We start from the raw sequence: 16,148 nt of genomic DNA, 5'->3' as shown, positions 1-16,148 counted from the left end.
CAGCCCAAATAGCACAGCCCAGTGACACCCAACCTTTTCGATACCAGGGACCAGTTCCGTGGAGAGAGGTTTTTCTGTGGACTGAAGGGGGCGTGGTTTCATGTGTTGCCTGCATCCCATGGCTTTGCTTGTTTGTGCTGCCCAGTTTCTGGCATGCCATGGATCGCTGCCGGTCCACAGATCGGGGGTTGCGGACCCCTGGCATAGGCAACAAAAAAGCTAGGTGGAGATCATGGAAATTGTAATAATAACAAATCTGGAGAGAGAAAGAGAAAGAAAGAGAGGGAGGGAGGGAGGGAGGGATCTTTCACATTTGAAGAAGATATGCTGTTGTGTAATTTATATGGGGACACAGAGGTCTCACAAATTGGGAAAGCTACTTAAAAGAATGTCTGTAGTTTGTTTCTGAAAACAGTTGTCAGCTGAGGGAGTTATAATTTGGAATTTGAAATGAATGGAAAATTATGGTATTTTGCAGATGGCTAAACTAAGGCTAGTGTTTTTTTAAAAAGAAAAATGCAGAAAATTAAAGGAAAAAAACCCCTCTTATCTCTGCTTGGAATTCCAAAAAGAATACTTGATTTTCTATATAACAAATTTACAGATTCCATAAAATATGCATGTATCTTTAATGCAGGATAAAACCTTTGGAGCAGCTGGAGATACTATTGTGGTTGAGGAACTTCTTGAAGGAGAAGAAGTTTCTGTAAGTAAATAACATAATAGAGAGTCTGTTGAAGTCCATCCTATAATTCTTTCATCATTCATGCACAGCACCACTATCCCCTCTAAAATTTGTAATGTAAAAGTTTTCAGAAATCCAGTCAAGGTAACTATTTTTATGCTTCTTTCATTTCAGTGGAAGAGTTCATCCAAAATCACTGCTTAACTCTTCCTTACTGAAAACAATAGAAATTAAATGTATTTAACTTTGGCTATATTATTCCCATTTTGAACATTCTACAAAAGTTTTAATTAAAAGTTTAGAAAACCAAGCTCTTCCTGTATGAACCACTGAAACAAAACAGGTGATTAAATATTGTGTTGTTTTTATCAATTAATCTTTACATTGGTTTTCTCTTGAATATTTCCCATGGTGCTGGTGAAGAGTTATCTTGTGGTAAGATGGACAGCCAAGAAATTATATAAATATAAACAGTCAAAACCAGAATATTGGGTTTGATTAAGAGTTCATACAATATCAAAATGAATATAAAATAAATTGATACAATTTAGATATTTTATCAAATGAATGAAAATAAAATGGACTATGTTTTTCAGGATTTATGCACTATTAGTGCTTTAGTGCCTTTCTCTACAAGCCCCATCTGTTTTAGACAAACTATTTAAATTTTGTTAAAATATGTGGATATTGACGTTATTATTTGTCAATAATAATTCCTTAGATAAAGTATTTGAAATGATCTCAGTCTGATTATTTTATAAAATGTGTTTATTGTTTATTTTAACAATAAACAATAATATTTTAATTTAACTTTTGTTCAGAAATGCCAGTGGAAATAAATTAGAGTATATAAGTATACTTTATACAACCTATCTCTTGTTATAAGCAGGATGTTACTTATAATTAAGAGCTGAATAATACTGAGCTGTGTAAATTTAATATCACGCTTATTCCCATTGCATTGCTCATATGTTCTAGCTATTATTTGTTTTTGTTTTTTTACAGTGCTTGTGCTTCACAGATGGTATCACTGTGGCTCCCATGCCTCCTGCCCAGGATCACAAACGGTTAATGGATGGTGATCAAGGACCAAACACTGGTGGAATGGGTGCATACTGCCCAGCACCTCAGGTAGGTTCCTACTATGTTAGAATTCCTTAGGAAGCTTAAAAGAAGCTAGTAGTGGGTATTAGAATTCTATATATTCTTATATTTTAAGAAAAAAGAGTGATGTAAACTAATTGTCACCACTTTTCTTTATATCACTTCTTAATGGGATAATGGCATGGTACTCTATGATGAGGCAATGTTTATGTGATATTAAGTGTTCATATATACTATATGATATAACAGTAACATGACTTCACTAATAAGATACTGTACAATAATTAGAATGAGACATGCCTTTGGGATTAAAAAAAGGCAGAGGGATGAGGAGAGGCATAAGAAAAGCTAAGGTCACTGTAAAAGGAAGTGGAAAGAACTCTTAGTTTGCCATTTATCATACAAACACTAGGTTTTATCCAGCAAAAATAGCCAGTTAATAGGTAAGTAAAATACGCTATAAATATCTTCTTAAATAATGATGCTGTAAATTTATTATAAAATGAAAATAATAAAATAATATAATGAAATATTCAATCTTTTCAAGATATTAATACACTGACAAAGTTATATTTTATGTATGAGTTTTCTATTCCTATCATTTTTGCTGATAATTTTAAGTTGTTTCTCTGTCCGCAGTCTATGATTTTTTTTAACAAAGTCTAATAACATACAAATAGTCCTCGACTTACAACAGTTCATTTAGTGACCATTTAAAATTACAGCAGCACTGAAAAAAGTGACTTATGACCATTTTTCACACTTACAACTAATGCAGCCTCTCCATCCATGGTCATGTGATCAAGATTCAGATGCTGGGCAACTGTCACCTATTTTTGACGGTTGCAGTGTCCTGGGGTCACGTGATCACTCTTTGCAACCTTCTGACAAGCAAAGTCAAAGGACAAACCAGATTCACTTAACAACTGTGTTGCTAACTTGAACAACTGCAGTGATTCACTTAACAACTGTGGCAAGAAAGGTTGTAAAATGGAGCAAAACTCACTTAAATGTCTCACTCAGCCACAGAAATATTGGGCTCAATTGTGGTCGTAAGTTGAGGACTACCTGTAAATCTTTTTGTGCACTAGCATTGAAAGAGGAATAGGAGAAGGACAAAAGAAGCATACAACCAGGAACCAAATTATGTCCAAATCTTGCAGGCTGCTGGGTTGTTATATATGCATCTTCTTTTGTAAAGGGAGATTAAAAGTTATGGTTTAGAGCAGAAGAAAATATCATAATAGTGACATTGTATTTACTGTATTATTTAATGCAAATGTAATGTATTAAGATAATCCATTAAAAAAGGTAAAGGTTTCCCCTGCCAGTCATATCCAGTTGTAGGGGGCAGTGCTCATCTTTGAAGTGTCTGAAGTTGCTTCAGGGGTCATGTGGCCAGCATGACTTTATGCCAAAGTCTCAGAGGACACTATTACCTTCCCACCAAAGTGGTACCTATTTATCTACATGCTTTCAAACTGCTAGGTTGGCAGGAACTGGGGCAAGTAACAGGAGTTACTTAGGCCTCGAAGTGCCAGTGTTACGGTCGACAAGCCCAGCATCATAACTGCTTGGCCGCTGCGCCCCTTATTAAGATAATATGGGTTCAGTCAAAGCATTGTTCCATATAGTGAGCTTTGTATATTATGTTCACTAGCAGCAGTGCTCCAAGGCACTGGGCAGAGACCTATTTCCTATACCGAGAGTATAGATTACATTTTTCTTACAAATTTTACTTTCTGTAACATTTTTAGCTGTCTCAAGATCTGCTTCTGAAAATCAGAAATTCTATTCTCCAGAAAACAATTGATGGTATGAGAAAAGAAGGTATCCCCTACATAGGTAAGTGGGAGAATTGTTCTTAGTTGATTGCTTATGATATAAACACATTTTATTAGTTGCCATACAAGGTTCAGAATGAAAAATGCTTACCTGTAAGCTTCTAATAATTACCATACAAAAAGATGCAGGAATGCAGAAGAAGCAGGAATTCAGGCATTAGTACTTAACTAAGTTATCTAAGCTTTAGAGAGGAACCAGACTTTATGTATGTATGTACTTATTTTATTTATATACTGCCCATCTCCCCAATAAGGCAACTCTGGGGAGCCTATAGAGTATTAGAAGATAAATAGAAAAGAAATTAAAAATTTAAATTATGCAAAAAAACCCAGAACCAAGGTGAAAGGCAGCACGGGGATGAGGCCTTCTTACTCCTTCAGCCACCTCCAGTACTGGGCTCCAAGCCCACTGGCAAACCTAAATTTTAATGCCGTTCTGGGAGGCCAAAAAGATGGAGCAGTTCTCACCTCTGGTGGCAGAGTGTTCCATAGGATTGGGGTTACAGTGGAAAAGGGTCTTCTCCTTCCAAAGATGTATCTTTTATCTAGGTTGTACATGTTGTTATTGTTGAGTGACAATATTCAACAGTATTATGAACACAACTGTCAGCATGATTGTTCTGCAGGTATTTCTAGACAATTGTACCAGATGTGTTTGTCTCCAGTATTTTTTGTTCTTCAATAAGGTGTGCTTTATGCGGGGTTAATGCTAACGAAAGATGGACCTAAAGTTTTGGAGTTCAACTGTAGATTTGGTGACCCTGAATGCCAGGTGAGAATAATTAACTGCAATATTTTACATATCTGCATGTTGATATCATAGTTCAATAAGGTCTATTCAAATATGCATATTGGCTTAGCCAATACAATATTCAACCTCTTCTGAACCAATTTTGATGACTGCATTAGTATAGACTGCATAGTTTTAAACTGAATACTTATTTGGAATATACATTATTGATTTCAAAGTTTGTAGGATTTTAGCGGATTATTTACTAAAACAGCCATCGCTATCAACAAAGAGCTTTTTCTGCATCTTTTACCAGTATATATCAAATCTCAGTATTTCTTAATTTGCCCAGTTATAAAATTAGCAGTCTTTCCCCCTCATCCCATCCAAGATTAATCAGTGATCTCTTATCCCAAGCACTAACTAGAACTGTCCTTACTGATTTCTGATATCAGCCAAGGTTAAAAGTTGCCATCACCAGAGGAGGGCTTAATGGAATATGCTTCTTAATAAATATGTTTAGAATCTTAATATGTTTCTTTAATAGTCTTGTGAATGTCACATATTTTGTAGTTTAAATAACAGCATAACTTTTGTCTGCGTTTTTGTAGGTAATTCTCCCACTTCTTAAAAGTGACCTTTATGAGGTTATGCAAGCAACCATTGATCAGAAGTTGTCCAACTGCATACCTGTTTGGTTTGAGGATCGTGCAGCTGTTACTGTGGTGATGGCTAGTGAAGGCTATCCAGGAAATTATGCCAAGGGTTTGGAAATAACAGGTATGAAACAGTCACATAGAATCCCAAATGCAGCATTTTCAATGTTCCCATTCCACTGGAGGCTGTGTGAATTTATTGGTATCACGCTGCCTCAAATAACAAAAGTACTAGCTTTAACCAGTTTGTTTTTTTGAATGTGGTTAGCTTCTGCATTAGAATACGGGTAATCCCCCAGGTATGAATGTTCATTTAGCGAGTTTTCACAAAAACGAATTTATTCAGAAAGGGTACTTACATTAGAAATTCAAAATTGCGAGCAGAAAGAGGCCTATGTAGCCATGTGACTTGGATTCAGTTACTGCTACAGCGGTGGCCATTTTGAACTCTGTGACTTGCCTGGGCCATAGGTTACGAATGCAATTTCCTGAAGCCAAAGGGTTGTTGTTTTTCCCTGTTCACATGGCCAAACAAGAGCCGGTGCCAATTTGTTTTTGGTTTTTTGGTGGAGAATCTGCTCCTGCCTGGGCTTGAGAATTGCTTCTGTATTTTTTTTTTTTAATTGTTACTCTATAGCCATGGTGGCGAACCTATGGCACACGTGCCACAGGTGGCACTCAGAGCCCTCTCTATGGGCACGCACGCCATCGCCCTAGTCCTAGGCCTTCAGCTGGGTTTTATAAAACCTTTTCGCTTTAGGCCTCCGCCGCCGTGTGCCCAAAAAAAAGGTTCAATCAATCAATTTCAACTTCTTGCGGGAAAAAAAAGATCTCGCAAAGTTGGAATTGATTGAACTTTTTAGTCCCACCCAGTCTGCCGTTACCACCGCAGCCACGCCCACCCAATGGGCCACACCCACCCAATGGGCCACGCCCACCTGACACCCGACGATACATAAGTGGGTTTTGGATTGCAGTTTGGGCACTCGGTCTCTAAAAGATTCGCCATTACTGCTCTATAGTAACAAAACTGTTTGCAAGCACTTTGGGACCTGCTGTGCCTTTTAAGTACTGTACTTTGCAAACTATTGTGTTTGTAAGTACAGTAGTTTGCAAAGATAGAGTTTGTTTGCATTTTCCTTGAAACTGCTTGTAGAAATGCTAGCCAGGATCTACACAAAACATTCTATAACGTTGTGTTTCCTTGCTTTTTTTTTGGGAGATTAGAGTATATAACTGTAGTTTGTAGGTTTTAAATTTAAATTGCCTTCAGAAGTTATGGGTGCCCCATCATTGGAAGCTTTTAAGAAGAGACTGGATAGGCATTTATCAGAAATACTCTGTTGTGAGAGCAGTGGGTTAGACTAGAACTAGATGAACTCAAGAACCCTTCCATCTCTGTTACTGTTGCAAGCCAAGAGTTCTGCAAATCCCTCCCTCTGGGTGCCTGGGTGGAGACTCTTAAGCTAATTAGTGGCAAGTGTTTTGTTTTGTTTTTTAAAAAAAACACACTTGCTCTGGGCAGCTGAAGATGCTTGAGCTAACTAGCGGCAGTTGTTGTTTTTTAAAAAAAGCAACTGCAATGGCTGCATGCCCTGCTTGGAAGCAATTTAGTTCCTGAGCTGGCTGCATTGGAAACAGCTGATGGGTGGCCAGCAGGAAAGCCTCTCAGTTCAATTAATGTAGCAGCGATCAATTACAAATCAGAGGAAATAGTAAGTCAGATCTTTATTCATTTAACAACCCATTTGATTCAACTAATGAATTTGATTATAAAAATTTGTAAAATTGAGTCTGATTCATTTGAAGAATTCTTTGCCTTACAAGCCTAATGGGCAGGCTCCATTTGGTTCGTACCTCGAGGACTACCTGTACAAGTAGAAACAATAATGTTCTTCTCTATTAAAGAAGACTTTTGATGCAGAATCAGAAAGAGATATGGCTGCCCTCAGTAAGGCCGGCACACTGAAATGGACAAGTTGGTGGAAATGCATCTTTCAAATTCAAAGATATCTAAATACAAAAATGTGCAAGTAGTCCAAGGGTTTTTACTTAAGATTTGCACAATTACATTCAATAGTTAAATATGGAAGATATAATCAAGTTGCTTACCATATACATATATTATTTGTGGTGCTTCAGAGGTTGAAGGCATATATTATTTGAATGGCAGCTATATAATAAAGTAAAAGACCAATAGCGTATCTTAAACCACGCATTAGATGTACAGCCCAATTAGATGCATACATTAGAACAATATATTTAATATGTTGCCATAATTTGACCTTTTATCTGAATAAAACAGTACTATTGAAACTGTTGCATATATGGATTTTATTAAGGTAAATAATAAAAGTGATCTGAAATATGAATTTTATTTTCTTTGAATTTTGCCTTTTAGTCTATTATATATAAACTTATTATAGTCTTGCATTTTGATATGGCCTAATGGCTAATTGCTAACTAATATTATGGATGATTGCACAGTCAGATGTTTAGACTGGATTTGGCACTTTTATCTACCAAGTGTGCTGTTTTTATATTATGATTGTTATTGTTATTATTATTATTATTATGACTACTACTACTACTACAAGAGAAGATGGAATTGGTTGTATTAGAAGTGGAAACCTATCACTTCCAGATGTTCTGGATCACCACAAACCCCAGAAAGCATATTTAGTAATCAAGGTTTCCAGGCTTTGATCAGGTTTTCCAAATAATTTTATCCTGTATCCTAACCAGGCTTCCCCAATGCAAATTTCAAAAGTTCTGTTGCCCTGCAGTATTTGTAGTTTATGTAGGATTTTAATTTAGAGGGGTTGGCTGAATAAACTCCTGTGAGGAGTTAATTGGTTGTCTCTATTTTGATTGATCCACCTCATTTGTTTGCTTTGTGTGACTTAATGTGCCATCTGATTGGATAATCAAACATATTCAGCTCCATTGAGCTGTTGACGTCCCATTAACTGAGTACCAGGCTTCTAGGAATTCTGTGACTTTCCTGCTTTACATGATCATATATATTATGAGGTAATTTAAATGCATAAATAAATTTTAGAAAAACTGGTGAGAAACACCTAGAAGTAGCTTGTCCATTATGTCATTTTATGCTATTGTGTTATTACTTGTGGTCTTTAACAATAGCAGTAACAGAAGTCATCATAGTATTAGCAGCAGCAGTAGTAGTAGTAGTAGTAGTAATAATAATAGTAATTATGATAATATACACACAATAGATAAATGGCAAAAGTTTTTTAGTATCCAAATATTATTTAGTTATAACATATTGTTGCCTTACAGGATTTTCTCAAGCTAAAGTACAAGGTTTGGAGGTATTCCATGCTGGCACAACCCTGAAAGATGGCAAGGTGGTTACCAGTGGTGGAAGAGTCCTCACTGTGACAGCTATCAAGAAAGATCTTATATCTGCACTGGAACATGCCAACAAAGGAGTTGAAATCATTCGTTTCAAAGGGGCCATTTATAGAAAGGATATTGGTTATCGGGCTATTGCTTTTCTTAAACAATCCAGGTATCTATTTGAAGGCAAAACTAAAAATTGATAGTTAAATTTAAGCAAGCAGAAGACATGCAAGTCATTATAAATTGCTGCTTGGTTTAATTTTTATACAGTGAAAGCTTGGTTTATTAGATTAAGGCCCTGTCTCCTAGACTTAGAAGCCCTCAGGGACTACACACCTTAGCTCCACATCCTGTCTTAGTGTGCACCTTGACAGTTACTGTTGCTACAAAGGGATGCCTTTTCCTGATATCTTCTCCCTAACTCTAGATCCCCAGTTGAATTGTGTGATTAGGGAATTGAGATCCTCCTACTTGTCCCCCTGTATGGAGAAATAGACCAATCATACAAGAAATACATAGACTGAATCTTAATTTTTTTATTGCAACTATATTAACAAAATTAGTATTTAATCCAGGAATTTGCTTGAGTTTATTTGAGCTGTAACAAAGTCTTTTTTTAAGAGAAAAATCCACCAAATATTAAAATTAGCATCAAAGTAGTATCAAACGTTTCTTGATAACACAATCTTTTGTACCATAATAATAGTCTCTTGATAAAGCTTTCTTTTCTTGAAAGTGTACCACATATCAATGCACTGCAAGACTAATCTTCTGTAATGCAATAAAGCTACTGTGTAATCATATCTAGTTTTATTATTCTTAGTATTGAATAATTATTTGAAAAGTGATATAAATCCACTTTGCTTTATTCAGTGAAATGAATTTTATTTTAAAACTACCTTGTATTTTATTTTGAAGCATGTATATTTGAACAGCTATAAGAGGACATTCACTGTGAAAAGCTATAGTATTCCATTGTAGCAAAATTGAAAAAAAAGAGAGAAGTTTTAGAGTATTTTTGCCAGCTTAAAGAAGGCAAAATAAGTGTTTTATAAACTCTCACGGACTATATCAAATGCAGCACTATGAAGTGGTCTTTTGGCCAGAAAAGTGTCTATAATATTAAGTGAGTTCAATGTAATATTTAAAGAGTTAACATAGTTTTGTATTTAAAAGTCTGGTTAAACAGCTGTTATGAGATATGAATTTATCACTGGACTTTGCATTGTATTCAGAAAGGAACCATTTTATTTAAACAGAATTATCTGGATACATAGTTGATTTGTAGTACAGTACTATAACACCATTTTGACATTTTCATTGTGCTAATGAACCCTAATATTGATATTTTTTTCTATTGAGGCCTTAAAATTGTTTAAGTCATTAAACTGCTTTATCATAAGCATGATTCAGAATTGCTAAAATCTCAAGTGTGGCTAAAAGACCATTATACTTGTTCTTCCACAGGTTTACCCTTGATTGTAACCTATAACCTTGACATCCCACACCTCAAATAATACTCTATTTAAATAATTATTTGAAGTATGGTCTGTATTGGTTTACGTGTGGAACAATAACAAGTTGTAACAGTACTTTCATAAGTGCGTGTGGAGGATGCAAATTAACACACATTTTTTTTACTTTTAAAAAAGTTATGTCATATTTTGGATATTAGTTGTAATATGGTAAGAGCTATTCTTATTTTTTCTTGTTTGAATACAGTAAAGAATCAGTAGAGTAAATCCATTGGAAAATTCTGTTGATGATGCACTTGATGCACTTCACAAAGGGACATTAAGAATCTTGCTTCCATGTGTTCAGTAATGCCATATACTATGCTGGAGAGTTGGAGAACTATGTTGTAATTTGCTCTGATCTTTTTGGTTGATATAATACCAGCTGACGCCTCACACACACCAGAAATGACATTCTTCTATGTACTGAAACATAGTTACTGAGTTTTGAAATCAAAGTCAATATTTTTCTAAAAAATAGTTTTTTTAGAACACCTAGCTTTAGAATACCCTTAAAACTATATTTTTAGAACACAAACTTGTTTTTAAAACACTAGTTTTTAAAGGCTAAATTTCTCTGTTACAGTTATGTTTTTTGAAAGTAAAAAAGCAGGATAAGTAAAAAGTCCTTACAAATCGACTATAAGCATTAGAAAATACAACTGCAAAATAGATTGTATATATGGGCAAATTGATAATTGGCTATTCTGCCTTTTTAGAGGCCTAACATATAAAGACAGTGGTGTAGATATTGCAGCTGGTAACACCTTGGTTCAGAAAATTAAACCTTTAGCAGCAGCCACCTCTAGATCAGGTAAGATAATCTTATTACATTTTGTAGAACTATGAATTGTCAGACACATGTTCATTAATATTTACTAGTTACTAGATTTGTATTTTGCAATTAGAATTCAAGGGTGCAGAAATGACTGAGTATTGGATTATTATGAATCCCATTTGGGATTGTGTATATAATTCTGTTCCTTAGTTCAGCGGGACTTCTGTAAATCAATTAGCAATTAAAGCAATTATTTGCATGTCTACTCAGGAGCCCTAGTTCAGGCTGATGGAACTTGTTGTTGGTATCAAATAAGCCCTATTAAATAATTATTATTTGGTAACTGAGTGGGCAAAGGAATCCAGATTAATTCAGGAGCAGTGGGGAAGGGAGAACAAGCTTTTATTTCGGCCTCCCCCACCATGTTACCTTATTGGGGAAGGTTAGGAATTCTGGGAATTGAAATCCCAATTTATCTTGAAGGTACCATGTTGAGGGGAGTTGCTTTCATTTCAACTGACACATTTCCAAATAAAATCAAAATTAGTACCCACAAATTCCTGACAGTTAGAACAATTAATCAGTGGAACAACCTGCCTCCAGAAGTTGTGAATGCTCCAACACTGGAAGTTTTTAAGAAGAGACTGGACAACCATTTGTCTGAAACAGTATAGGATTTCCTGCTTGAGCAGGGGGTTGGACTAGAAGACCTCAAAGGTCCCTTCCAACTCTTCTTCTTCTTCTTCTTCTTCTTCTACTACTACTACTACTACTACTACTACTACTACTACTATTATTATTATTATTATTATTATTATTATTATTATTATTATTATTATTGAAAATCCATAATCAAAACAAATGTCCCATGCTTTGCTGGCATATATTTTTTGTGGGTTTAGGTCAAGAGTTGAAAAATGGTGAAATCAAGCTAGAACAACAAATTGACAAATCTTATCATAGTAACAACCCTTTTCCTACACTTGATAGGCTGTAATGCTGACCTTGGAGGCTTTGCTGGCCTTTTTGATATAAAAGAAGCTGGATATAAAGATCCAATTTTGGTTTCTGGTACTGATGGTGTTGGAACAAAGCTCAAGGTAACAAAAAAAGAAGACATCTCATAGTTTTTCTTTTTTTATATTTTGCTGTTTATTTTTAGAGAGGCTGGTTTAAGCCTGAAACCAGGTTTCATAAGAAACCTTCATAATGGATGTTAACAGTAGAACTGGGAGATCCAAGGTCAAATCCACCTCCAGCATGGAAATTCACTTCATGAACACGGGCCCCTTGCTTTCTCACTCGCCTTACCTCACAGGATTGCTATTGTGAACTTAAAATTAAGGAGACTTCTTGAAGTTCGTGAAGAAAGGCAACATATAGATCTAATAAATTTAGACCAGGAATTTCTAATATTTTTGGCCAGTTATATATTTAGAAAGTTGGGAATATCTATGTTCAATCTTCAAAAAAATGGTTGCTGTGGTGAAGATGACCATTCATAAAACATTCCTTTATTAGGTGGGAAATTACTACTGCATGATGCTTTTAGCTTCCCAGGTACAGTGGCGCCCATGGACTCCATGTGGGGAATTCAAAGTAGGGAATGCAGGGAATTCCATGTTCTCTCCTTGAAATCTCTAGTCTAAAGTAGCCATGGCCACTGGGCATGGCCAACAAAACTATGCAGCAAAACCTATAACTTTATTAGGGCTGGCAAACAAATGTACTTTGGGGGGGACTTTTTGTCAAGCCTCATCAGGATGAGAATTGTAAAATGATCATGACATGCTGCTGTTTCTTCATTTTCACAACAGATTGCTCAGTTGTGTAATAAGCATAACGCCATCGGTCAAGACTTGGTCGCCATGTGTGTCAATGATATCCTAGCTCAAGGAGCCGAGCCTCTCTTTTTCCTTGACTATTTTGCGTGTGGGAAACTTGATGTCAGGATGGCTCAGACAATCATAGCTGGAATAGCAGAAGCTTGTAAACTAGCAGGCTGTGCTCTTCTTGGTATGGCTCTCTACTTCTATTATCACAGGAATTTTATCACCTTTGGAAAGGAAGCTGGGGTGATGTTTAGGAATCTACAGGTTGTTGAGAATGATATATATGTTTTGTTGGAGCTGGCAGGAATCATTGTCCAGTGACTGGTTCATCCACACACTAACCCATTATTTGTTTTAATCATAATCTCTTGCAGAAATCATCTGGTGGTTCCCATATATTACAAACCCATAAACAATGATTTTAGAATGATCATTGTTAAGCCAGAAACAATATATTCCTTTGCTACTACAATCAAAACAACTCTTGATGACTTATATAGAAAAATACAATATTAAAAGAGTAAATTAATACAAACACAATAGCAACCTGGCTTAGCTCAGGGTGTTAAACCCAAGCATTGGATTTGCAATGGGTTGGCACAAGGGGGATTTAAAGAGGTTGTCTAAAGAGACAGAGACTGGTATAGGTAAAATTAATTCCATGTTTTTTCCCCTCTAATGTGCTAGTTTTGTACCGAAATTGTACAGTTCAACAGATTTACACCATGTGAATCTTAATCTAGGTCTTTAATTATACTAAGACAAGTTCCCTGGGATGATCTTTTTCTTTATGGGATTCTATTTCCTTGTCAGCTAGGAATTATTGGTATTGAAATCCCACACTGTAAAAGCAGTCTTAACCATTTTTCTTTTGCCATTGTTGATTTATTGTCTTCTACAGAATTGGTAGGAAAGAATGGGCAAAATTTCATAGTAGGATTCTCAGGGCAGCACTATTTCTTAGAATTAAACCGTTTATGACATTCTAAACTGCGTCATATTATAATCTATATAAGAATCCAGATAGCAAGATTACATAAAACTTCACAATAACATTTTTTCCATCCCCACCCCCCCACCCCACCCCCAAACTCAAGGCGGAGAAACTGCTGAAATGCCTGGCATGTATTCACCTGGAGAATATGACCTTGGGGGATTTGCCGTGGGTGCTGTAGAACGAGGACAAATGCTCCCCCACCTTGACAAGATCACTGATGGAGACGTGGTTCTTGGAATTGCTTCCTCCGGTATTCACAGCAATGGGTTTAGCCTTGTGAGAAAGATTGTTGAAAAATCCTCTTTAGATTTTTCCTCTCCTTCAGTGGGTGACTCTCCTGAGCAAACACTAGGTAAGCTCTGTCAACACAGTATTTTCATCCAATATAAATATTAATTTCTGGTTGTATAATATATTTCATATACTTATACCCATGTTTATACAAATTACTTTGTAAATATTTTCCCAAAAACATACAGGAGTTATCTCTGTCCTCATTTTCCACCATTGTTGAATTGGCTGAACTTAAGCCAGTTTAGGATTTCTGTCTCCAGCCAACACACCAATCCCTGAGGGCAATAGAATGTGTTTCAACAGTTGCATTGATTTATAAGCTAACAAATCTATTTTATTCACTTCCAAAACAACTGCCCCTATAATATGCTTTTCATTTTCAGTGCAAACTGTCCAGAGATACCCTAATCAATCATATTTCTTTCTCATTGGGATAAGTGGGAGACACTTCTATCCTAATCAGAGTCAAGAAGCTTTTTCAGTTCTAACTGACTGATGGGGAATGGAAGGATTTATATTCTTTGCGATCATTTGGTTGTTAGCACTCTGAGGGTTGATGGTTAGCTCTCTGAGAGTTGTTGAAGCCACTTGCGGGTTTATCTGCATCCTCAGAGTCAGGTGAATCAAAGTATAAATGTTGTGAAACCTTCTTGGGACTGCTGTTCAATTTGAACATAGATGGCCTCTTAAAAGAGCAGCCCTCCCTCAATAGAGCGGGAGGAATAGGACACACCTATCTCCTGTTTACAAAGCTGTCCTTTCAGCAGAAGCTTCTTGGATGGAAAGCAAAATGTTTTCAAAGGAAAAAACCAAGGAAGTCCAGTTGCCTTTTGGAAAAAGCACTTTGGGGCAACCATGACCTGGATGATTAAAAATCTCCATAGATACCCTAATCAGAACTACTAGGAACATATTCTGTTGTCTGCTTTGGGGAGGCTTCGTACTCATGTGGGTGTAAGGTTGGTACAAGAATTAAATAGAGAAGGTCAATTTAGAATGGCAAATGAAACAGGTTTAATCTCACACTCTAATCCTCATCCATTCACGCATGCTACCGCATAATCTTCTTCCTGCTCAATGGAAATTGGGTGAAAGTTTTGCCATTGAAGGGACTATTCATGTCCTTGGATATACTGCAAAGCCAGGACAAGCAAGCCACCACATTCAAGTAGCATTACATTAGATTCTCTTCCATAAAGAATCCTTTCTCCAATTTAGTTCAGTTCACCCTCTGGATTGTAATACCCAGAATTTATATGTATCTCATTCACATTTACTCTCCCATACCAATTTATAGCAGTCCTCCCTGGCCACAGAAGTTTTTTGGTTTTAATGAGGTACTTCGAAATTTACATACCTGTTCTTTCTGTGGGAATGCAGCCCTGTTCCACATATTATATGTTTATATGTTACTAATATGTAAGGGTATAGGTCTATACATACGTTGTATATAATATGTCTTAAAAGTGTGTTATGTATGTGTACACTTTGAGAGGAAGCAACTAAATTTCATTTTTAATGTGTGCCATTGTGCCCACAGGAAAAAAGTGACAATCAAGTTTATCTAATCTAATATTAGATATGAAATGCTGCAGGAGGAAAAACAATGCAACTAGATTCCTTTGCAGCCTGAAACACACATGTGCAGGTCTGCTGACCTAGAAACATGTATGTTGGCTTTTTGCTCAGATATCTGTGCATTGGATGGACAGACACATCCTTTTTATTAATTTTATGGACCTCTCTTAATATGATTATTCTGTGAAAGAGGCATCTCAGTAATAACTAATTTTGGTTTCCTTGTTCTACTTCTGCCTCGGTGGATGTCTCTGTTGTAATAATTCCTTCATTTTGGGGGTTTACAGGAGAACAGTTACTCACACCTACTAAAATCTACAGCAAGATTCTTTTGCCAGTGCTTCGTTCAGGTGATGTGAAAGCATATGCCCACATTACTGGAGGAGGGCTGCTTGAAAACATTCCTCGCGTCCTGCCAGCATCAGTTGGTGTAGTTCTAGGTAAGAAAGCTAAAGCAACAGTTGGAGATTTCTTGGTGTGTGTTTTTTTGTTAAATATGATTTTACAGATACATTCTTAAGCATTCTTTAACTGTAATTGTACCTTACAAAAAATCTGTCTCTTTAGGCTTTATATTCTCCTAGTTAAGAAAATTAGCAGCACCTACATATGAGACAAAAATCAGTATTACTTTATTTTTAAATTCTAGAATTGAGACAGATATAGCACAGCCACCCTGCTCTTTATCTTACCCCAATCCCCACCAACCCCCATAGTATTTTGATAGACATATGCATTTCATAGATACATAAGCTTTACAATCAATAGGG

General features: G+C 36.1%; 1 protein-coding gene across 1 annotated transcript in view; it reads left to right on the top strand.

The window, feature by feature from the left end:
• The window catches only part of LOC107290689 (trifunctional purine biosynthetic protein adenosine-3), a 39,679-nt gene that overhangs the window by 14,860 nt on the left and 8,671 nt on the right, over positions 1 to 16,148 (top strand). The window contains exons 6-16 of the mRNA XM_015819596.1: positions 638 to 706; positions 1,691 to 1,816; positions 3,547 to 3,634; positions 4,320 to 4,405; positions 4,975 to 5,143; positions 8,323 to 8,554; positions 10,619 to 10,713; positions 11,668 to 11,777; positions 12,495 to 12,693; positions 13,607 to 13,858; positions 15,666 to 15,818. Coding sequence (XP_015675082.1) covers positions 638 to 706; positions 1,691 to 1,816; positions 3,547 to 3,634; positions 4,320 to 4,405; positions 4,975 to 5,143; positions 8,323 to 8,554; positions 10,619 to 10,713; positions 11,668 to 11,777; positions 12,495 to 12,693; positions 13,607 to 13,858; positions 15,666 to 15,818 — 1,579 coding nt within the window. The remainder of the gene's footprint in view (positions 1 to 637; positions 707 to 1,690; positions 1,817 to 3,546; positions 3,635 to 4,319; positions 4,406 to 4,974; positions 5,144 to 8,322; positions 8,555 to 10,618; positions 10,714 to 11,667; positions 11,778 to 12,494; positions 12,694 to 13,606; positions 13,859 to 15,665; positions 15,819 to 16,148) is intronic.

This window comes from Protobothrops mucrosquamatus, unplaced genomic scaffold (genome assembly GCF_001527695.2).
Source record: "Protobothrops mucrosquamatus isolate PMUCROS unplaced genomic scaffold, P.Mucros_1.0 scaffold_149, whole genome shotgun sequence".
Classification (NCBI taxonomy): Eukaryota; Metazoa; Chordata; class Lepidosauria; order Squamata; family Viperidae; genus Protobothrops; species Protobothrops mucrosquamatus.
This window is presented reverse-complemented; position numbering and strand designations above follow the sequence as displayed.